General features: G+C 39.6%; 1 protein-coding gene across 1 annotated transcript in view; it reads left to right on the forward strand.

The window, feature by feature from the left end:
• Positions 1-18,307, forward strand: part of LOC101855238 — a 20,553-nt gene extending 2,246 nt beyond the window's left edge. The window contains exons 3-16 of the mRNA XM_005093248.3: positions 478-699; positions 1,351-2,226; positions 3,224-3,497; positions 3,862-3,974; positions 4,948-5,058; positions 5,569-5,776; positions 6,369-6,576; positions 7,463-7,624; positions 8,160-8,250; positions 9,149-9,320; positions 9,645-9,735; positions 10,845-10,949; positions 11,880-12,069; positions 12,688-18,307. Coding sequence (XP_005093305.1) covers positions 478-699; positions 1,351-2,226; positions 3,224-3,497; positions 3,862-3,974; positions 4,948-5,058; positions 5,569-5,776; positions 6,369-6,576; positions 7,463-7,624; positions 8,160-8,250; positions 9,149-9,320; positions 9,645-9,735; positions 10,845-10,949; positions 11,880-12,069; positions 12,688-13,044 — 3,180 coding nt within the window. The 3' untranslated portion in view covers positions 13,045-18,307. The remainder of the gene's footprint in view (positions 1-477; positions 700-1,350; positions 2,227-3,223; positions 3,498-3,861; positions 3,975-4,947; positions 5,059-5,568; positions 5,777-6,368; positions 6,577-7,462; positions 7,625-8,159; positions 8,251-9,148; positions 9,321-9,644; positions 9,736-10,844; positions 10,950-11,879; positions 12,070-12,687) is intronic.
• The last annotated feature ends 6,327 nt before the right edge of the window (positions 18,308-24,634 follow it).

Genomic DNA, 24,634 nt, shown 5'->3' on the forward strand with positions numbered 1-24,634 from the left:
TGGTGTAGGGACTAAGCTGTTTATCTTGTGTTCAAAAGACATGAGTTAAGGTTCCAATTTAGAACATAATTTATTCCATCAAGCATTTTGCTGTCTTTCTTCTGGGGTGATGTATCTCACTCTGCCAAACTGACCTTGGTAGCCAGGGTTGAAGCAGCATACCCCCTAAATGATCATGATTGTCAGTAGACAACATATTAATGACCAGTCAATTACAACAAATCAAACTTTTTTTCCATGAAATTGAGGAAATATTTTTTGTTGTCTTTTCTGCACTGAGAGTACACAGTGTTTTCTACACAGACAGACAACATTTTGTATGTGTTTTCTACACAGAGAGACAACATTTTGTGAGTGTTTTCTACACACAGAGACAACATTTTGTGAGTGTTTTCTACACAGAGAGAGACATTTTGTGTTTGTTTTCTGCTCAGAGTTAATTTTTAATTTTTTAAATTTTTTGTCTGTTGTGTCCAGAGAGCCCAGGAGAACCAGGCAGAGCTCAACAGACAACTGGAGGAGCACGAGCGCCAGGTAGCCCAGCAGCAGGCGGAGATGGCGGGCCGGGAGAAACGCAGACAGGAGCGACAGAGACAGCTGGACATACAGAGGGCAGACAACCTACGGCAGGAGCTGGAGCAGAAGCAGAGAGACAAGGAGAGGCAGGAACTGAGTCGGCAGAGAGAACGCCAGAGAGAGGTGAGAGGGGGCGGGAAGGAGGCTGAAATATAGGTGGAATACGACAAGGTAGAGGCTGGAAGATTGGTGAAATGAGGGAGGAGAGGAGAGACTGAAATATTGGTAAGTGGAATTGGGGGGGGGGGGGGGGGTACGAAACATAAAAAAATATATAGAAAAGGGGGCGCTTAGTAGGAGAGGGGGGGGGGGTAGATGGGAGAGGGAAGATGATTTGGCGGATTTTACAGTGCAATTATAAAAGTAGAATAATGAAGAAAGATGTGGGGAAGTTGAGAATCAGAGTGTGAAGTGATTGGGATTTGTGAAGAAAAACTGCGGATCTAAAAATGAAAAAGAAAAAGCAAAGTGGTGGCTTGTTATGTGCTGTTCCTCCCTTAGGGATTGATTTCAAAGTTTGGAAGGTGAGGTTTCCTGGTTTTTTGTTCTGTTCAAGTTTTGTATGATGTTAAGTGGGTGAGAAAATGTGAATTTTTCTGGAAAGACTCGTTTGAAATAATCGGCGGGTGTGGGTATGGGGTCTCAGAAATCATTGGTGTAAAATGTTTACCAAATTTAATAACTTTTTCAACTTTGTTATCCATTTCTTTGCTGAGTAGTGTGGTTATATATGGACAATTTGTTATTTGTCTCTGGTTTCTGCTTCTTTTGCAGAAAGAGAGAGAGCAACAGTGGTTGGAAGACATGAAGAAGAAAGCAGAAGACCAGATGAAGTTGCAGCAGCAACAGGAGCTTGCTGTCAAAGAGCTGAAAGCCAGAAAGGAACTGGAGGGTGCTGGGCTTCCCGGTGGCAATAAGCTGAGATCAGGAGAGGTGCCGGCCCTAAAGAATGCTGGGCCCATGTTGAACGAAGAGGAGAAAAGCCCTCAGCAAGATGTGAGGAAGCAGTTTGATGCTGAAGGACTCCTCAGTAAGAAAGACCTGGGGCGTGATTCTGTGAGAAATGTGGCCGGTGCAGGACTGGAGACAAGGGACAGGCAGAAGAATGCGGGGGTGGATCTCCCAGCAGGAAATAATGGTGAAAATGTGGCTAACCAAGCTCAAGCTGAACCTCCTAATCCAGTGCAGCATGACAATCCAGCTGCAAATCAGGACGCGCTGAAAGTGGTAGCACGTGTGCCAGAGCCGGGTGAGAAACTTCCGGGCAGTGACAATGAGATCCCTCGCAGCGAGAGAGACGCTGGGGATCAGATCAACAACAACGCAGAGCTACCCAACCTACCCCAGCAAGTGCCGAACGTGCTCAGTAATAATGATAATAGCCAAGTCAATAATAATGACAACGATAATATGGGCGGGGGTGGGAACAACAATCAGAACCAGCAGTATCAGAACATGAACGATGACAGCAACAGGCGGGACCGCGACCAGCCACAGATTGGGGGGCTGCACCTCAGCTGGGACTGGGAGGATTTCTCTATCATGTTTAGTAACTACGGTAACGCGGAGATGAAAGTGCGACGAGCACCGCACCCTACCACGGGAGAGCCCTGGCCCATGCCGCAGTACTACTCCAAGAAAGATAAGAAGGTGAGCTCCTTGATGTGAAGCTACTTGTATCAATGTATTCTGGGCCAGGAATGTATTGTTTAGGGATGGTTGATTCAATTTTTTATTTGAGGTTGAGTGTGAACACATCAGTGGTGAGATAACAATTTCTACTCTTTTTCCTGTTTTCTAAAGACAGAACCTTTTTCTTCTTTCTCAACTTCTTCTCTGTTGTGAATCTGTTGATCCCATTTTACTCGAATGGAAAACGTGAGAAATATTTAATTTTTTGGTATGATTTCTTTTCTGTCAGTCTTTCATTGTTTTGTCTGTGCTTCAGTTGTAGTGTTATTTCTATCTTGACTTAATCAAACGGTGTATGTTCTGTTGACAAAATACAAAACTTGAGTAATCTTGCAGTGGTCAAAAATCTATTTGTAGATATGAAAGGTAATCACTCATGATATTAACATGTTGAGATACCTTATGGCTCTTTTCATTGCAAGAGGTGTTGTTGATAGGCAGCTTAATGTTGACACAAGCTATAGTTTCTTGGTGCTTACATTTAGGGAATAATGGGTGCTTTGAAGGTGTATCTTTGTTTGCTCCATGATCAGGCTGTTGAGTCATTCATTTTATTTTTGTGTTTATTCGTTTGTAATGTGTAGAAAGTGATTATTAAAAGCTAAAAGCTTCTGACTGGAAGCAGCCTTAAAGCACAGCGGGAAATAAACTGAAGTGGCGGTTGTTCAACTTTTAATTGTTTCCGGTGGCTATTTAGACTGCGAGGCAGGTTCGGAGACTGGCCTCCTAAGTGATCTAAATTGTGTCGATGGCGGTGTTAAAACTGTTGTTAAAAACTGATTTAGTTTTTGTTTCTTTGCTTGGTCATTGTTTCTTGATTATATGTTTCCTCCTTAATCTTAATATTCAGGCATCCTTGTTTGCTTTATTGTTTGCTTGAAATGTATGGAGTCAAAATTTACCCTTCAGTCTACCTTGCCCGAAACAGAATTCTTCATCTGCTCTTATTGTCTAGGTGTACAAAGTGAGCAAGGACTTGCGATTTGTACCTACGGGTGTTAAATGTGACATCCTGGATGAAGCCATAGTTCGCCACCTTCAGCGGGTGTTACGAGGTGCTGTGGAAGACATGTACGACAACCTGCAGCATGCTGAGGGCACCTTTGTGGATGATCCGAGCCTCAAGTATGACAGCGAGGAATATGTCAAGGCCCCTACCATCTCACGGGTGGAGATTAAAGTGAGGAAAGCCTGTGAGAAATATCCAACATTGGACTCTGATGAATCTTGTAAGTTTTCTCTTTTTTTTAAAAACATTTTTTCCTTTCTCTATTTTTGTATGAATGTATGCTCAGACTATGTATGTTGCTGAAAGGAAGAAAAGTATTTAATGCCCACCTGTCCACCCTTGCGTATAGATAAAGTAACTTATTGATGAAAATATGTCGTTAAATTAGGGTTATGTTCATTACCCTTTTCCAAAAGATATTTGAATGTTTTATATCTTTACGTACATTTCCAGTTTTTGCGGGGGGCATAGGCCCGTATATATGGACACTGTATTTTACTTTTAACATTGTTGACCCAGTATGATGATGTCATTCTCAACGAGGTCATGCTGTGTAATGTGTTGTATGATGTCCTGTGTCCCAGATGACCTGGTGGTGAAGAAGAAAAAGACGTATATCTGGGCCAATGAGGTGTGGGGAGCCATGCGTGGCCTGGAGACCCTGGGACAGCTGGTCTGGAAGGGAACCGATGGACTGGTGAGTGACCATTGTTGGACACAACTGATCTTCTGAGCACTAAACTTTTATTGCTTAAAACAGGGATGTAAATCTTCCGGCTTTGTCTGTTTTTTCCGGCCGACTTGCTATTTGGCCCCAGCTTTTAACAAAAGTCTACTATAAACAATACATAATACATATTATAGATACTAAATAGAGATTATTTGTTGTAATAAAGGGAAAGAAACTAATATAATTTAGTCTCACTGTATTCTTATTTCATTCAGTGTGCATATATTGTCCTGCTTTTTTTCAAAACCTGTTTCCATCCCTGTTGAAATGTCTCGCGGGGAACAGGTAGAAGTGATTTATGTAAAGTAGGTCTCAAGAAGTGTTATAAGTGAGAAGATCTCTGTTTCACGTAGGCAAAAATTGATATGATCATAAGAATACTTGTTCTTTCAGAGAGAAAATTGTCATTTTTCAGTAAGTGAAGATTTTTTTTCACAGCATTGATCCCTTTTGATCTTTGAGTAACAGAAAGGAATAACCTTGCCCACAGGTTGTGTACTGGTTCATTGTTTGCACTTGATTATTTTTACAATTTTATTGTTCTCCTTTTTAAAATTTTTCTCTTCTTCATCACTGTTATGAAGCTGTGAAATAGTAAGTACTCACTGTTAATGATGGACAGGATATTTTATATCGTTCCAGACTTTGATAACACTATGTACATGTGCTAGGTCCTCTTTTGCTTTTGCCTTATAAATAATTCTTTCTCTAATTCACCCCATGAAGTTTTTTGTTTGTTTTTGTTTTGACCTTTTTTTTCTGCCTTTCTATCTATAGGCAATATCGGCTATTCATTTTCTTACATCCAGTGCATTAACAGTTCTGTACATTTTATATGATATCATCTTTACATGTTCCAGACTCGTATTTCACGTCTGAGATTTTAAAAACTCTCACTTTCATCCCTTCTTATTCTAAACCTTTTTTTTTCTGTCTCCAGCTGTACATCAAAGAGACTGTGATCAGTGACTACCCGCGGTTCCCTCACAGAGGCCTGCACATCGACACCTCCAGACATTTCCTCTTCAAGGAAATCATCTTGGATATCATTGTAAGTCGAGAGCAAAGATGGATGGTGTCTTCAAACTTTTGCTTATTTGGAAAGAAAGTATGGGATGTTGATAAAGTCTTTTTCTGTAAACTTGGAACAACGCTATTCATGTTGAATGTGTGTGTGTGTGCTTCAATTTTGTGATTTAGTCTTGCTTTGACGATTAACCTGTTTTCATGGCAGAACACTGTATCTATGATGTTTTTGTATTTTTTTGTAAGACGTTTATGAAAAAGGTTTTTCGAGATGCCTATGAATTGTTGCTACTGTTATGGCAGAAGTTCAAACTCTTTGTTGTAAAATATATTATGAAACTCAACATATATATAGTTGGAAACAGATATCATGGATAGTTTGTAAATTTTGCCATTCCACAACTGATATCTCTTTAATTTTTTTTTTTCTTTGATTAGCCCGAATTATGAATGTGTTGAACACATTTGTCAATCCCGGACATTAAGTTATTTATGCCCGACTGTATGTCTGTTTTTTTCCTTTGTGCATTTGTAGGAGAGCATGGAGATGAACAAGCTGAACGTGTTCCACTGGCATATTGTGGACGACCAGTCCTTCCCGTACGAGAGCAAAGTTTACCCCGAGCTGAGCCGTAAGGGAGCATTCCACCCTACCTATGTCTACTCTCTGGAAGATATCGCCGAGATTATCGAGTATGCTCGTGTCCGTGGCGTCCGTGTCATGCCAGAGTTTGACACCCCAGGTGAGTGACTAGGCTGGATGTGGGTGGTCTTCACATTGAAAACATTGAAGTTTCTTCAGGGTTTTTTTTATTAGGCCTTATAACTGTTTCCTTAGAGTTAGAGAGGAGTATGACTTTGACGGGAGATACCGAACCTCTTTCTTTCACTGGGCTTACCGAGAAGCCTACAGTGCAACAAGCTGTTGATCAAGGGCTAAACCATCAACAAACTGACAAGACCTTTTGCGTCCTGTAGCGAAATACCCATTCCTACCTGAATGAAAAGGAAAATTTAAGAAAAAGTGCGTATCCCAAGGACACAATGTCATGCCCCTGACAGAGTTTGAACCTATGTGCTTTCGGTTACGAGCCCAACAGCTTAACTATTAAACCACCCACGACACAATTAATGAAGTGTCTTTTCTTTTGGTTCAAAGTCAGAGTTTAAGGCTGCCAATAAGTCGGGGTCTACTTTTATTTCTCTTGCTTTCTATTACACTCATCTTTATCTGCTTGATGGCCCTCACATACATTGATGATAAGGTCTTGGGCTTTATTGAAGCCGTAAAAGCTGAAGTCGTCGTCATCTATATCACTTTTCTCTTCATTCCAGGTCACACCTATGCCTGGGGCCTGAGCCGTCCTGAGCTACTGACCCAGTGTTACTCTGGCAGCACCCCGGTCAAGGGTTACCTGGGCCCCATCGACCCCAGCAAGAACTCCACCTACCGCTTCCTGCAGACTCTCTTCCAGGAGATCATGGGTGTCTTCAAGGACCAGTATCTGCATCTTGGAGGTGATGAGGTGCCCTTAGGATGCTGGTGAGTATTGATGTGTTGATGGTAATGAACTTTTTTCTTTGGTTCACTCACTCACTCACTCTGTCACTCACTCACTCGTTCACTCACTGACTCACTGACTCACTCACTCACTCGCTCACTCACTCACTCACTCACTCACTCACTCACTCACTCACTCACACACTCACTCAGACACACACTCACCCACCCACCCACCCATTCACCCATTCACTTAATCACCCGCCTACACCATGACTTTTGTTCCTCAGCGTTCTGGCTGTTTTGACAATGTTGAAAATCTCGGGGCTTTTCTTGACTGCTCCTTCGTTGATACCTTTTTGTATTAGTAATTTATTATGGTTTTACTGGGGTTTTTTTTAGACTCTGTCCTCCCCTCCCCTTTTTGTTTTTTGGGGGGGTTTTGTATTTTTGGCATTGTTGAGTGGAGGAGTTGGATATCTGGAAAAATGAGAAGTGAATGATATAGAATAAGTTTGGAAGAGCTGAAGAAGCAGAAAGATTTCTGCTTATATTTTGGAACCATGTATTCATAAACTTTTCTTCTCCTGTCTCTTTCTCCCATAAAATGGGCTCCTCTTCATGCTCAAGTATGTGTTATGTAATCGCCAACAGTTTAGCTTTCTCAAATATGTATCTTATTTATGGTGACGTAATTAAATAATTTGTATCCTTGTTTTCCTTCAAATTAGACACATGTACAACTAACTGTGCATCATAATCAGTAACTTCATATCCGCCATTGTTCTCCCTATTTTTATGTCTTTATGTCCCCATCCATTAGAGGCTGGACCACTTTCTTTCACTTTTTGTTCATACATTTTTATTGACCATATTTTATTATAATTTATCTTTCATCTCTCTCTCTTCATTTTCTTTCCCCCTTCAGGCAATCAAACCCAGAAGTGATGGCATTTGCCACAGAGCTGTCCAAGAAGTCTAGCGGCCGCTCACAGCAGCAGGCTGGAAGTTCTTTCTACAACTCAAACTTTGGCTGGAACAACGTGTGGTCTGAAGATGTGAAGATGGTCTATGAGTACTATGTCAACAGGTGATTGTCCTCTCTTTAAGGCACTGGTTTGTTGGTGGAATTTTGTGCATGCACATACATATACTCACATGATGCGCACACACACACACATACATACACATACGAGCATGCACACACACAAACACACACACACACACACACACACACACACACACACACACACACACACACACGCGTGCATACACACACAAACGCATACACGCATACATGCGCACACATGCACATGTGCGCATGCACACGCACACACACACATGCGCACTCACGCACATATGCGCACACATACGCACACGTGTGCTCGCACACAAACACACATACACACACCCACACATTGTGTATAGAAGTGCTGGTTATGGGTTACCTTCGTTTTCTCTCTTTCTTCTTTTTTTTTTATTCAATATTTCTGCTGTGCTAGTCTGTTCCTGGTAAAATCTAGTGTATGCTGTGTATACTTGGTGTAGACTTCACCTTGCAGTGACTCTAGCTCAGTGCATCCTCAACTGACTGACCTGACCTTTTGTGTTTTTGCTGTCTTCAGATTAATCAAGATTCTGAATGATTTGGGTCACAAGCGCAAGAAGGGCGTCCGCTACATCATGTGGCAGGAAGTGATGAACAACAATCTGCAGGTAAGTGTTAGTGGTAGGTACACTGGCAGGCAACTCGATGTGGTAAGCTATCTCTTATCATTCAAATATGTTTTCGCTTAATGATCAGATTAGTTGCTTCTTGTCTCGTGTCAAATCACTTTTTACGTGACTTAGACGATACAGAGGTTCCGATAGGTTTTGATAAAATCAGTTTGTACCACAACTAAAATGTCATCATCGGTCCAATCCACCATTCTGTGAGAATTAGCTATCTGTCTATGAAGAAATCTGTTCCTAACATAATAAAGCTGTGCCAGCATACACTTTTCTCTAATAGTTTTTGTTTGTTTTGTTGTTTTTTTAATGGAGGATGTACAAAGAATAATTACTTTGAGGGAAATAGTCTAACTTTTAGATAATTCTCCAAAGGGATGCCACTTTTCCGCTTTTTTCTGGTATTTCCGGTATTTTGATTTTGGTCCGCTATTCCGTTATTGAGATCGAGATAGAATCTATAGTTTGAGAAAAAACAAAACACACACACACACACACACACACACACACACACACACACACACACACACACACACACACACACACACACACACACACACACACACACACACACACACACACACACACACACACACACACACACAAATGTTCAAATAACACAGCTTATGTTTGTTTGTCATTTCTCTCTATGTACACCCTTTGGGTTTGTCATTTCTCTCTATGTACACCCTTTGGGTTTGTCATTTCTCTCTATGTACACCCTTTGGGTTTCAAATTGATATTCATGTGTTCGCCAGACCGTGACGCGTTGATTTTCAGCTATTTTCAAAAAAGTTGTGTGGCATCCCTGCTCTCCCTTACTATTCTTCCTGCTGTTGTAACTGCGACTCAGCACGCCACTTTGTGTCCCTCCCATGTACAGCTGCCCAACGACACCATCATCCAGGTGTGGATGGGTGACATGGCGGACGTGATGCGAGCTACCTCCATGGGCTACCAGGTCCTCTACTCTACCTGCTGGTACCTGGACCACGTGGAGTACGGCACCAAGTGGCCAAAGTACTACAACTGTGACCCTGTAGATCAGAGCTACGGTGAGATTTAAAACTTTTTTTTTTTTTGGCTCTCTTATTCCAGAGGTATGGGGGAAGGCTTTCGTATCTGGAGAAGGATTTTTTTTCAGGAGAAGCAAAAAATTACAATGTTTTGGGCAACTTCTTTTTTATGTCTCAATTTCGCTTGTCTCTTATTTTGTTCAAGCTCAGCAATGTCGGACAACAAATACACTCGTCTTCTTTTTTGGCGGAACCCTTTACATGTCTACTTTTTCAGTTAGAGTTTCAGTTTTGGTTCTCATTTAGTCTCACGGATTTAACAGGAATGGTTTTTAAAAATGTTATGCTGGTCTGAATTCTCAGGTTACCACATCGATGAGAAGAAAGTCTTAGGAGGAGAGATTGCTTTCTGGTCCGAGTACTTCTCCAACGAGAATCTCATACCTCTCATGTGGTAAGTTTTCTTATAGTTCTATCTTAGTCTCCTTGCTCTTATGTTTGTAATTTTCTTTAAAGTTTAAACTCCTTCTGTGCTCAAAATAGGGTGTTTTGAAGATGGAACATTTTGTTTCTTAATAATACCGAGCCTGAGAGGAAGGATTCTAGAGATGAGAAAGGATAAGCAAAAATTCTAAAGGCGCTGAGATTTGAGTCTCTAGTTTTACCGCTTTAGCCTTTGACAAAAGTGGCTTCAAATATAAGCAGAGCTAATTTTTCCTTTCTCTTAAGTGTGCTGATAAGGTTCAACACAGGACCCAGTTATGTTAGGTTAAAAGGGGAGTAGATGCACCCAGTTTGTCTCATGGTTGATGAACAGTTCCTCTGATATTTATTGCACACCGGGGAACTGTGGCTTGCAACAAGAACTGCTATGTGCAGCTGATTGCTGAAAATGGGTAAAAAAAAGCTGCCCTCCCTGTATCTTACCCTCTTATAATTTAATGATGTACCATCACTTTTCTTCTCAGTTACAAGCTCCTACAATGTTGTTTAATGTTTAACCCTTTGAAACTGTAGGGTAGGTAGGCATACGTGGGGTTTACCAATTTTGAGCATTCCAGGAATTGGGATTTGGGAAATGTAAAGGTCTATAGTGTAAAGGCTTATGGTTTACTCTTATTCCTGAGGTATACAAGTTGAATCTCAGTGGTACTATTCTCTGGTTTTAGGTCATCTTCAGCTCTCTGACAGTTTTGTCTATGTTATTCTCATTTCATTGTTAAGTCAAACACACTTGAACTGTTTAGTGTATAACTGCTATATGCCATTTTGAAAAGTGATGTATGATGGATGGATTCTTACACTGAACTGTTGATATGCAGATGTTCATAGAAAGTCTCAAATTGTTGGTGGTTGGCAGGTGCTTTGGTGTGGTTTGCTGTTTCTTTCCTATAAAACATCTATCGACTCTATCCCCCCTCCTTTTTTGTGTTACTCTCTTGTAACACGTCTAATCTTTGGCACTTATATAACCATATTTGTTGCAAGTGCCGTAAAACTCTTATTAAAACTAAAAAGCCTCAGGTTGTAATGGTTTTCAATTGTTCTCATGTATGTGCACAGGCCAAGGGCATCAGCTGCAGCAGAGCGACTGTGGAGTAGCAAGGATGTGAAAAACCTAGACAAGGCTGCTGAGAGGTTATCGGAACATAGGTGCCGCATGATCAAGTGGGTAGTGGCAGACTGCTGCCTGTATTTGTATACATAACATATATGTGAGGCGTGCTGACAAAATGAGTTACTTCTCACAATCCACAAAATGGAGATATTGGCAAAAAATCTACACAAGGGTCAGATTCGTAGAATTTTTGCTGATGCCATATTCTTTAACTATAACATGCCTTTAATTATTCCATATTAATGAATTATAAAAACTTCACCTATAAGCGTGATAGGCCTATATCCTTTTTCCATAAGTCTTGAATCCGAGAAAAAACTCATTTTGTCAGCACGCCTCACATATGTGTACTAAATACGCATGTCTTTACTCAGTGCTGGTACCCAAACAGCTCTCTGCCCTACTACTTCTTTTCCTCTCTTCTGAACTTCAAAAAATATTTAAAAACATTACGTTCCGTCTGTGAAATATGAATGACAGGAGCCAAATGTAGCCATTATCAGACTAATGAAATATATTCAACAAGTGTAGGTGGTTTTTGGGTGCTCTTGTCCAGTCTTCTTCCGCTACTTCTTTTTTGTTCTTCTATCACCCTGGTCTCTTCTTTAGTACATGTAGTTATCATGCTGGCTAATGGTTATCTGCAGCTCAACAACAACAATATTATGTTGCAGGTGCTTTTAGTTTTAGTAATGTTTTACTGTGCTTGCAACTGCGTAAGGTCATATGAGCCTGGTTACAGGTGTAATGGTAAAAGTAAAATCTAGAAATACAAAATGTTGCCCTCTCATTTCAAACTGCTTGACCTAGTACACAGCACTGAGGTTCACCATCAGGTCATTAGGATGGCAGCTATGTCTTACACAAATATGAAAAGGTGGGCTGTTATCATCATGATGCATGAAAACTGGGGGGATTAAACTTTATTTTCACTGACCTCCTGTATACTAATGTTTTCTCTTTTTCAACTCTGTCACTAGACGTGGAGTGAACGCGGGGGAGATCAGTGGACCTGGCTACTGTCTACACCCCCCTCCCCGCCGCCGAGTTCTCAACGACACGCTGGGCTGCAAGGGCGGTAACTGCAGCCGCACGCACAACTTTGTCCAGATTGAGGACATTGAGCTCCACGTGAGCCAGAGAGGAGGGAGTTTGGCTGACTGTGGGCATGTGAGTTATAGTTTGGATAATCATTTTGCATAGTTTTTGGTCATAGCTCTTTTTTGTTTTGTTTTATAACAATACTTCATTTCATTGAAGTTTATTTTTGGTAGCAAATTGTGATGGGCCAAAATATAATGCAACCAGTTTTTGGTGCAGTTGGTTATGACCGTCACTTTGAGTCTATTGTTGTGGATTATTTTCTGAATATGTTCTTTTTTTCTTACTTTATTTAACCCTATCCGTACGCCCTGGGGTCGTTTTGTACCCCCGGGGTTGTATTCTTCACGTTTTAAAATACTTCTAGTGTGAAGATCTCTTTGAAATTTTCAGTATTTCTCATTAAATCATTTTGACAGACCGCTATGAAAAGCGTACGGATCGGATTAACGAGTAAATTTCCTCTTTGGAAAATGGTGGCACAGAGTTCCCCCCGTGGTATGGATATGATAGTAAAACACGACGTATGGATAGGGTTAATGATTATCCTTCAAGGAATATTTTTAAATTTTTAGCTCTGTTTCTTTGTTTTAATTCAGAGGCCCCTGTTTTCCACCATCAAAATTACCTATTCCTGTTCAGTAGAATGTTGAATTTATGCTCAAACTCGAACAATCCCGTTTCCAGGTTTTCAGCCGGGCCAACAACAATGTGATGGTGATGCTGGCCCTGGCACTTGTGGTTGTACTGGCTCTGTTGGCGTTGTCAAGGTCATCGTCGAGACTACACCGGCTGCGCTTGTGCCGCAACCGCTCCATCCTCATTGTGTTCGTCATCGTTCTCCTTGTCTACTTCCTGTGCTACACAACGATATGGATCCGTGCGTTCGAGTTTTCCGGCTCCTTCCACAAAACTTTACAGGAGGACTCGCCGGGTGGGGAGAGCGGTGGTAAAGGAGGTGGGGGTGTCGGAGACATGTCACATGACACTGGAGCAGGTGGTGGTGGTGGTGGAGTGAAATATAGCAAGGCACATCGCTCTTAGCAGATCATCATAATATTATTATTATTATTATTGGTTTAAGTGTTTATATGTGTGTGTGAGTCGGTGTGTGTGTGAGTCAGTGTGTGTGTGTGTGTTCTGTGTGTGTGTGTGCGTGAGTGCATCAGTTGGAATGTATCAAGGTGTTTGTAAATCACACTTTAAACAAGTGCTGATGAACTCACAGGACATATTCTGAAAGTAAATGTGAGCCTTTGTGTGCATGTATGTATGCGAAAAGGGGAGTGAGAGAGAGAGAGAGTGTGGAGTTAAGTTTATGTGTATACATGTTAATTCTCATTCTTTGTATATGTATGTTTAAGATATTAAAAAGGGGATTTGTTTGTTTGGAGACATTATCACCACTTTGTTCTTCTATGATGTATTGGCATATTCAGAGTGAAGTGAGGTGATAGGGGTCTAGTACTTTCTTTGCACTTGTTGCAGTTTCTCACCACTTCTAAATGTGTTGGGGTTGTGTGTGGGGGTGTGAGCGTTTGTGTGTGTGTGTGTGTGTGTGTGAGAGAGAGAGAGAGAGAGGTAAAAATCAGTCTGTATCAGACTATTTTGAATGGATGGATATGAAGAGCGAGACCTTAAAATGAAATGAAGGTTTGAAGACTTAAAAAGAAATTTATACTCGAAGGAAAATGTTGAGAGTTAGAGTCAAAATTATATGGAAATGTACCGAGAATTAGTTTTTTCTCTTTTTTTTTCAATTTAGTTTTCATACTTCTAGTCATTGACTTTTAATTTCTCAATGTAGAAGCTCGACAATTTTTATCTAATATAATACTTTTTTTTTTCATCACGGAATATATTAGTCTGTATATTGTGACTAAGAAACGGATTTCTCCTCATTTTTTTAGTTTACTTCTTAGAGCTCCTAATGACAAGATCATTCTGTTTGTGGCCTTGAACCTTTGTCTCATTTTGAGGTTTTGCCAGACTTATAAAGTGATGTTATTGTGCATAATATACATAGCAGCATAAATGTTGTACATTCATTTTCACACTTAAAAACCTTTCTCAACCGTTGCCCATCGTCCACCCATGCTTCCAGTTCTTGCAATCCAGAGGCAAGACGATATCATCATTTCAAAACCAACTGCAGGTAGTAATATTCAATTGATCAAAAAAGCACACTGAAACATTGAGCTGTCTTTGTAGATTTAATATTTGCATATGTCTCTGTTTCAAGTACTCAAAACTAACTGTTCAGAGGGGTTAAGACTGGTTTTGTAATGTTTCCATAATACAGATAGCCAGTGAAATTGCAAGCAGAACAATATTGTCATCATAACTAGTAATGGTTGCATGCTTGCTTTTCTGACATGCCTGCGGACGGTTCTATGGAAGAAGCTAGATACAGCTTTTGCAGTAAGTCTTGTGTGCCGCTCACTATCCTTTTGAGATTTGAAATGAGGTCATCAGTCTTCCCTTGAACCATATTGTTATTGTATGCCTTTTTGCTTTCCTGATATATGAGAAAACTTTGTCAAATATTTGAGCAATGAACCACATGTAGATTTGATTGCAAATATTCGATGATGTGCTGATGCCCTGGTTGTGGTTACTTTCAAAGTCTGTGCAGCTGGATACTGTCATTTGTATGAAAAGTATTGTCAGTTTGTGGAGAACCGAAATTCCTGGAAATTGTCACTGCAGTGTTATTGTAATTAACAGCACTTTTTTTTGCTTGTAGCAGTTAAACACAATAATGTTTTGATTAAGCTGTCCTTTGTGTTCAGCAGGTTGGAAAGGATTCTTCAAATTTTAGAAGCTGCAACAGTTTGATTTGATTTCATTGTCTTTTTTCATTGAGAAAGACAGTGTGAATGAATGTGGTGGTCTTTACCCTAGTCAAGTGACAGGTGTAGGTTTGCACTGTGAATAGTGTAGGGAAAATTCAGTTCCTTTTAGGTGTGACCTGCACTTGACATGGGGTGTGTCGGAGTGTGAGTACTCTCGTCCCAGGACTTGTGCTGTTTAACCTTTTAGTGCTTCTGTGGTTTAGAGAGAGACGTGCGTTTTTATAAAATTGACAAATTTTATATTCCTAAATCGAGTCTCCAGCAAGAGTTATATCTGAGTGCGTTGTGTTCAGCTTCTGTTTGCAGTAAATTCAGTGACAATTGTTTGTTACAATGTGCGTTATATTTTACACCAATTCTCAAAATGTGTATTTATGGAGGGTTATGACAAAAGCTTAATCTTTGGAGTCATTTACACTTGTTTTGTATTCATAAATGTGTGATGAATTGAGTATCTGATTATGAAGTTATGTGTAGGGTAGTCTTTTGTTGAGAGGCTTGCATGGTCTCCTACGTGATAATTAAGTTTGAGCAATGAGAAGTGCATCAGCACGATAACAGCCACTCCATGCTAGGTCGGAGCAAAGCAGGTAAACAGAACCGACCAAGGGAGAGGAAAGATGGAGGAGCTTCTTGTGTCGTCCTCCAACCACTGAGAATCTCTAATCGGACACTCTTTAACTTGATTTATTTTGGTACTTACAGTCCTGCCAAGTATTCTGATTAAATTATAACTGTCGGATTGTTTTCTTTTTTTTGTCCGTTGAAGAACACCTGTTTGGATTTACATTAAAAAAAAATTTTTTCCATCTTGAATTCAGTTTTCGTTAGGTTATATCCAAGTTTGTGTAAATGACATGAAATTGCACATTTCTCTTTGTGTCAATTTGTGTGTATTTGCACTAGACATTTATTTACCACTGTTAGTTTGTTATGTAATCTTAATCTATTGGAGTTCTGGAGACACAATATTTTTCAAACTCCAAATTTTTGTGAAGATTTTGAGGAAAACTCCTATTTTAGGTCATAGAGTTGTTGGCAGGTCTGTGCTTATCAAGGCACCTGCCCACTTGACTGTCTCATTAGAAGAGGAAGATAAATCAGAGGTCCTGCCCCATAAAAGATCTTACAGTATTGAACGGGGTATTATACCAAATCAATCAAAAGACCATGTATATACTTAAGAAGTAAAACAGCAGGAATTCATTGGAAGTAGTGAATTGTTTGTCTTATCAGGCCAAGCCACTGATACAAGCTGACACCTTGTTGTCAGTAAGTTATTGGCAGTAATGTTGAGTCGTTTCATCCTCTTATTTTGTTTCAGTTTTCTGTTGTTTGAATCTGGTCGTGGAGAAATATGGCTGTTATCGTTCTGATGTGCCGTGAACTATGACTCAAATAAATCTTTTTTTTTTTTTGTGTAGAAAAAAGCTTATGATAGTGTGTGCTCTGATGAAAGGTATGTTGTCTCTGTGCTTCCTACCCCATCATTCCACGCTGTCATGGAAAGGTTGGCTGTTTCGTATTGTATCAAAGATGCAGTAAACGATATGTGTGAGCATGCTCAAACAAGAAGCACAGTGTGTTAATCTTTGGTGTCTGTTCTGTAACTTTTTCAGTCATCGTGTGTTTTGTTTTTGGGTTTTTTTTTAGATGGTCCCTTCACTACACGCATTCAGTGGTTAAACAATCGTATTGTTAATGAAAACACTTAGTTGTGTTGCGTGAATATCCTTCCCAAGGACTAGGATGCAGGTGAAATATTTTGTCTGAGTTGTCCTTATGCACAATTTTTGTTGGAATTTTGATGTGAGCATAATGGTGAAAAAAATTGCTGCTTCTTCTCAAGTTTGATTATTTTGTCAAGTGGTTGCTGTTTATTTGTGGACTCTTTATTTTCTGTGCGCTGATCAAGTGGTGTACTTTTAGATTTGTACATTGTATTCCCCCCTGGCCCCCACTTGTCATGTGTCTGTAAGGTTCAATGACTTTGAAATGATCCAAGTGGAATGTTTGCTCAGTGACTTACTGTGACTTAATGTTAATGTTCAATGGACAAAGTGAATCAACTGCAACTAGTATTCCCGTGTGTCGGGTTTTTAGCAATAAAGATCATGGAAGACTTTGCACCTTTTGTGCAGTTACTGACAAGCTGTATTGCTTGCTGTTTTGCTGGCAAGCTCTATTTCAGTTTGAGTGCTCATAATAATTTACAGCTCATTCATAGGAAATAAGATGTTTGAAATGGGAGCATATTCATACATTCTCTCTTTAGAAAAAGTTTTGTGAAGTAAATGCATGTTCTGTGGTTTTGTTATTTCCACTGGCAGTTTTCTCATTATCGATGGATAATATTAATATTTTCATACTGATGTCATTTGAAATAAGATTCGTAATGTTTAGTGTGCTTTCATTTTTAACATTCAGAAATTTAATATTATATTATTGTTTCATTATTTCTTAGCAGTGGGAAAGAAAATGGAAATTACAAGATTTCCAGTGAAGGATTTTATCAATAATTCTCTTTGTGCTATGTTTAACCAATCTATATTGTTGATGTCACCAGTTAAGTGAGTTGCTCAAAATTTGCTGTACACATGTAAAGCAGGGTCAAACAGACTGAAGTGACAGCAAGGATATTCAGATTAATCAGGCAGAGGGTAAGGAAGTTTGATACTTGGTATAATATGGTCTTAAGTTCTAAAAGTAAATTCCCCAAGTAAGTGGGTTGATCAAATGAGGGGGATAATTTGTTCCTTGCAAATACCAACAACTCCTCAGAGTGAAATGCTCAAGACTTAGAGACTTGTGTGTGGGCGGGAGAGGTAGAAAAAGTGGGAGAGTGTAGGAATGTCTAGTAATGTACCTTGACAATGTAGACCGAAGGTGTTTTGCTGTTGACAAATGTCTTACTCCACCCCCACCCCCCCAACCTTTTTTTAAAAAACCCTAGCCCTTCCGTCATCCCTTTGACTGTGATAGTGTTAAGCAATAATGAGTGTGGTTGTCCACTTCATTGGTTTTGATAAGGTGCATATGGATGTGGTGTGAAAGTGAGAGATGGGAACACAGAGAGAAAGTGCATTGTGCTTCCTTTCTTTGGCGTTTCACTTTGCTCTTTAATTTTGATGTATGATTATGAGTAGGTTAATTCTATTGAGTACGTTTATTCCTACAGCTTAAGAGGCAGAAAAATGGTTTCACAGTGACAATGAATTTCTCATGAGTTAATCTTAGAAGAAACCAAAATTACGAAGGTAATTTTGTACCTTTTTGTACGACTGTTTTTTCTTTTTGAGAATATCAATTTTCTAACTAACTTCCATACTTTTCCTGAAGTCTGCTAAACTGAAAAAAGTGTTGACTGAATGAAAATAGTGACTTTGTTGTTTTCTGTAAGTCACTGACTCTTTGGTATACTAACTTATTTATTCTTGTCGGTATTGGTCTTTTAAAAAAACCTTACTGTTTCGAAGTTTCGTTTCTGCTTTCATTGTTGTTGTTAATGGCCATCATATCCCTCTCAATGCCAGAAGTGTTTGACAGTAGAACTGTGAAGTAATAGGGTCCTCATCAATGTATTCATTGAGAGTTAGTGAGATGGCACTCTCTTGGGACAAAACTTGAGTTGTCAACTAGATTTGGTTGCTCTCCTGTACACAGTTGCGATTGCTGTCTTGTATGTTTCTCTTTCTTTCACTCTTCTAGGTTTTGGAAACTGATGCCTGTGGTGTAATAGTTGGGCACTTCACTACCATATGCAGGAGACCCGAGTTCGATTTCAGAGATGTCATAATTTTTATGAAGTATCTCAGTCATTTCCTCTGGGAGATCATTTCCCCTCTCGGCCCAGGTTGGCTCTGGCTGTGTCGATGGAGTGCAGTGAATGTCTGTCAAAGTTCAGTTTTTAGTTATAAGCTTTTTCCTGAAAGGCAAATGTAGAATCATGTGAGAGGCAACTGACGAGAAATAACATATCGACCCATTCGACTTTTTCGTGTTTTTTGTTAGGACTTCAAATAACTGTTTCTCGTTTCAAGCCAAACAATTCATAGAAATATATTTTCAATCGTTCAACGAGAAGAAATTTGTGATTGAGGGTTAGCGGAATTTTTTTGTTACACAAAGCTGTGAGATCATGGTGTACGATTTACTGTTGTTCAAATTAAAATGAGATGCGTGCAACGCATCAAATCTTGATGTTTTGATGGAAAACAACAGTGGATTATAGAAGACATTACTTGTACCTGTTATTGTATGTAGATGTCTGTAAGTGACTGCGTACTTGTTCAGTGATGCATACTATTTCACTGGAACACACTTACCTGCCAGCTAGTCACAGTGATAGTTGATATTTTATTTTATTTCTTCGTTATGATCAAATCTGTTGTTTTATCTTTTTATTTATAACTACTCTTTAATCAATGATGTGTCTTTTTTATTGGTTGCTGTCGGAGTCTTTAGAAAAAGCTGTTCCGATCTGCATAAATTCAACCCGTGGTGAAAAGAATTCGTGTCTGCTGCTGCTGAACGACTTTCACTATGTAAGTCCTTCGCTCACAGACGTGGCAGAATGTGGCTCCCCTTGAGAGAAAACTCTATGGCAGTCTTTCAGAGTTGAAGCGAACTACACAGTTTGTACGCGACATCGGACTGACTGCCTAGCTGCTGTCATCGAGAACGAGGAAGAAGAACTATGTAATTTTTTTTGTCTTTGATTGCTTTTTGTTTATCTACCAGTGTCATTGGAGCTTTTGTCATAAAAACTTTCTTGGGTTTAGTCTCTCTTTTTGCTTGTAATATGAGTTCCACAACATTACATGGTTCAGTTCATGCTCTTGTTCATGTGTAGATTGTTTGGGAGATTTTGTTATCCTTCCTGTTAAATGTACTAATGCAGAGTTCATTCTTAATATAATATAAGTTCCAGAGCTAAAGAGTGTGATCTGAGAGGAAGAAAGACGACGTTCTCAGGAGGTGGCCGTACATACTTGAAGGTTTCATGAAAAACAGGAATAATGAGTTTTTTTGTCGTTGTTTCTTTTGGGAGATTTAGGCCCGGGTTCCTTTCATGCTGTTATCATTACAACCGTTGTTTGTCCAAGAATTAATGATTGTTTGTTGAAGCCCAGCAGTGTTTCACTATCTCATCAAAATTTGTCTCAATTTAACAATCTAAAGATTGCTTTGAGGATGTGCACAATTTAGTTATTGTAACATGATGATGGAAACATCAGTCATGTATAGTTGTCACATGACTGTGTCATGTGACTGCTTTGAATATCAAAAATGCTCAACCCGTAACATGCAATGTTGTGTATATGTACAAGTTTGTCTGTGTGTTCGAGTGTTCAATGTTTTGAGATACTTTTGCACTTGTGTGACCATAAAATCGTGTCATATTTAATATGTAACAGCAACCTTTATGGTACTGTGTTGTATTTTCATGTTTGGCATAAGTTTGATTTCATGCATCACCAACTGTTTATGTACCTGCATGCTTTTCTGTATATATATATGTTGCTTTTGTGGGCAAACGACATTTTTGCACTGTTGTGAAAGGAACAATGGGTGTACTTGTGGTTGTGTGCGTTTTTGTGATCCCGAGATTCCAAAGTTTCCACTGGCAGGCAAGGCATTGTTTTGATCTTGGTAGTTGTTTGTGCCCCTGATTTACTCTAATGGTTTTCATGTGGCAGTATGCACAGACCACTTAACTTGTGACTTGTCTCTCCAGGGTCTATGGTTGAATGGTTAGGATTTTTACCTTGCATAAAAAAGATGAAAGTTCAATTCCAACTTAACGCAAATACTCTTCATAGTTTGTCTTTCTGCAAGGGTGGAATTTTCCGTATAGCCTGGGTTTGGTCTGCCCTTTAAATTATCTAAATTATGTCAATGAGTGTGTAAAACATTTACAGCCATACCCACCTCTGAGTGTCATTTATTTCTTCAGCAAATAAGAAAATGCCATGCGATTTGTCTACCATCATCTGTCTACCAGCTTTGCAGACCTATAGTTCTTTGATCTGTAGCCTAACAAGTCACAGGTGGAAATTTTTTGAGTCCGAGTGAGGGAGCTGTACATGTTGAGCTTTGCTGTTATTTAAACTTTTTTTTTTTTGCTCAAAAGTCTTGTTTTGTTGTTGATGTTGTTGCTGTTGTTGAGCCAACAGTCCTTGAGCTGGTTCTGTCTAACCCAGTGTCGTGTTCTCTGGAAACTGATGAGATCACATAAATTAATGTGTTAGCTCCCTTACTTAGTACAAGCCCAACCTTTGGCTAGGTGTCCAAAGTAGTGGTATCCAACTCACAAAAGAAGTTGAAAGGTCAGAAGGGCAAATTTTTTTCTGTTTTTCTGTTTTATCTTTAATTTTCTTGTTGTAGATAGTTTTGGGGTTGTTTTGTTGTAATTTTAATTGGGAAAGGGGGGAGAAAGGAGAAGGGAATGCGTCTCCCTCTAGAGACAGTACTACTTTAGGCCTAATGGTACTGACTAGATAATCAGTACCGTTCTCTGTTCTTGAAAGTGCGTTGTAAATTTCTCAACTGGCACATTTTTAGTTGGTTTTACTGCAAGCGTGAGTAAACCACTCTTTTTATAGTTTTCCCAAGCTGTTGCCATGTTTAGCGCAGTATAATCTGTTTGTTTACCGAAAATGTTTCTATCCTTTTGGCTTAGTGAATTACAATAAATCCTAATGTCACGTTCCTTGTCTTTTAAGTGGGTGGTTGGTGGGTGCTCAGGTAGGGTTTGCCCCTTCTTTCCTATCAAGCATCTATCATCTTGATCTCTCCTGTTTTATGTTTGTTACTCTCTTGTAATACCTCTAATCTTCGGCACTTATATAAACTTATTGTTTTGCAAGTGCCGTAAAACTCTTATTAAAACTAACTGTCATTTTTTAAAAAATATCTTCGCTTACTAAAAGAAATTAAGATTCTTTTAATATTCCCTTTTTTTTTAACAACCCTTAACGTTTTAGAGAAGAAGTCTGGATGTCTTGCGTTTGTCTTGATCATCATTGTAGGCGACCAACCTATTCTATGTTGTTTTTCGGGTCATAGTTATGTCTCTGACTCATAAGCAATGGTCATTGTGCAACTTGCTCCTCATACTATGCGAACATGTTGTTGCTTCTTGGTGTTGTTCTTTGTAAAACTATATTTGCTCTTTTGTCCTGTTGGCATATGGAGAGTTATTATATTTTTTTCTTTTGTTTCACTCTTCTCTCTTCTTCCCCCCCCCCCCTCCCCCCTTTAAAAATGGCAGAGTCCTGTCTAAATTAACAAAGAATGTTCTATTTATGGATATTTTGGTATGTGTCTCATAGGTTCCCTTTCTGCTGTGTCCTGTGCATGTGGATTTATTTAATGGTTTCAAAGGGCGATCAACATTGGGGTTTTGTCCATTTTTATGGGATTGAATTTGTGCGTGTGCTAGTATGTTGGTATGTGCGTAAGGAGTTCTCTTCGTCTTTACTTTAACTATGACATTATTGAAATGACAGAGGAAAAAAAATAAAAAATGCTTGTACCAAATGTTTCTCTTTGTTGTTGCTTTGATAAGGAAACGAAGGATAACACCATAATACAATTACCAAAAAAAAAATCTTATCTGACATATGAAAACAGGGGTCCACTCTGTGGCAGTGAAAGTGAAAGTGAATCACTCAAGAGCTACCAGGGAGTGGGCGCTATAGAAGTAGAAGTGATCTTTATTATTGTTGTTGTTGTTGTTATTTAATCACTAAAGACAGTGAAAATAAAATAGAAGCAACAGAAATGTGGTTTCTTAGGAGACTGCTAAGAGTATCGTGGAAGGAAAAGAAATCAAATGAGGTAGTGCTTGATGAAGCCCACGTGGGACCCTCAATGTTAAAAACAATCAGGAAACGACAAATGCAGTTTTTGGGACACCTGAATAGACATAAGGGTCTTGAACATCTAGCTCTCACTGGTGAAATTGAGGGCAAGCGAGGCAGGGGTAGGCCCAGAATAACATACTTAGGGAACGTAAACAAATGGGTAACAGGAAAAGATCAGGGAAACGTAGCTTTTTTAGAGCATCCGAGCAAAGGAATGAATGGAAAACCATGATCGCCGATGTCTGTCGCAGATCTGGCACTGGATGATGATGATGATGATGATGTTGTTATTATTATTGGGGGAGAAGTGGGCCACCCCCTGACAGGCCAAATCTAAAGGTCTACTGCAATTTTACATATATAATTTTAAAAAAAACTAACAAAAATTATTTCCAGCACAAGGAAGCAACTTCCTTTCTTTTTCAGGGCGGTTTGAGTGAATGGAGTGGAAAAGACATTTTCATCGAGAAAAAGTTTTAATACTTGATTGTTGAAACTCACAACTTCCCCACAGACTATTATTATTATTATTATTATTATTATTATTATTAGGTACGGTACACTAGCAATACCATAAGACTTTAAAAAAATTTTTTTGTTTTTGTAGAGGGTTTTACAGCGCTCGCTACTGCATAAGGTCGTATGAACGCTAAGGGGTGGGTGTCAACAGAGAAATCCTTACAGGGAATCAGACTTACTCTGCTCACCTCTCTAGCTTCAACAGCGCAAGGTCTGCTTCGACTATCAAGGCACCCCGGCAATAGCGGGTCACAAGAGTGAAAAACGTACAAAAGTAGTAGAGGGAAATGACAATAGTAAGGATTAGGAAAGAAAAAGCAGCAGTTCACTGTTGCAGATCATGCACAGTTATGAGAGTGACATGATGAATCAGCCCATTTACAATTCTTTGGGAATGGCCTAACGACACGACAGTCAGTGGCACTGCCCCGGGGGGGTATAAAAGACTGGACATTATCACTGTGGACTGCATTAGATAAAGTTTGTGGTTGCAACTGGTACAAAAGACGTCAGTTCAAGAATAGCCGAAGCGACTGAGATGACAGACTGGTCTGCTGGTGTCTACGTTCATGGCGTCAGCCTCACTTCACAAAAGCCGAAATCAGTTTCTAGGGGTTTCCGAATAAATTTACCCTATCCGTACATCGTGTTTTATTATCGTATCTATACACAATGGGGAACTCGGTGCAACCACTTTTCAAAGAGGAAATTTACTCGTTAATCCGATCCGTACGCTTTGCGTAACAGCAGTCTGTCAAAATGATTTTATTGAGAAATGCTGAAAGCTTCAAAGAGATCTTCGTACTAGAAGTATTATAAAACTAAAATTTGAAGAATACAACCCCAGGGGTACAAAATGACCTCAGGGCATACGGATAAGGTTCAGAAAGACATCAGGGGCATTTTACTCTTACAGTATGGTTTCAAGTTTCGTTTTGTTTCGTTATTTTCTTCTTTTCACTGAAAAATAACGAGTGCCTAAGTCGTGACTCTGGTTTGGGCGTTTTCGTTTTCCGTACTTTTCTCAAAACTTCAGAATATCATGATTGTGGGTGGTTGACAAGTACTCTTAGGTGGTTTGTTTCTTCTTTCCTTTCAATCACCTGTCGTCCTTATCTCTCCTCCTCCCTTTTCTGTCCGTTACTCTCTCGTAACATGTGATCTTCGGCGCTTATATGACCTTATTGTGTTAAAGATGCCGTAAAATTCTTATTAGGAAAACATAACTTACGTGCTTGTGGAATGACACATGATATGTGGAGCGATCAGAACCTCCCCCCCCACCAAACCACACACACACGCGCGCACACACGCACACACACACACCCACACACATACACACACACACACACACACACACACACACACATAGGGCCTACACACACACACACA

Source organism: Aplysia californica, unplaced genomic scaffold (genome assembly GCF_000002075.1).
Source record: "Aplysia californica isolate F4 #8 unplaced genomic scaffold, AplCal3.0 scaffold00060, whole genome shotgun sequence".
Lineage (NCBI taxonomy): Eukaryota > Metazoa > Mollusca > Gastropoda > Aplysiida > Aplysiidae > Aplysia > Aplysia californica.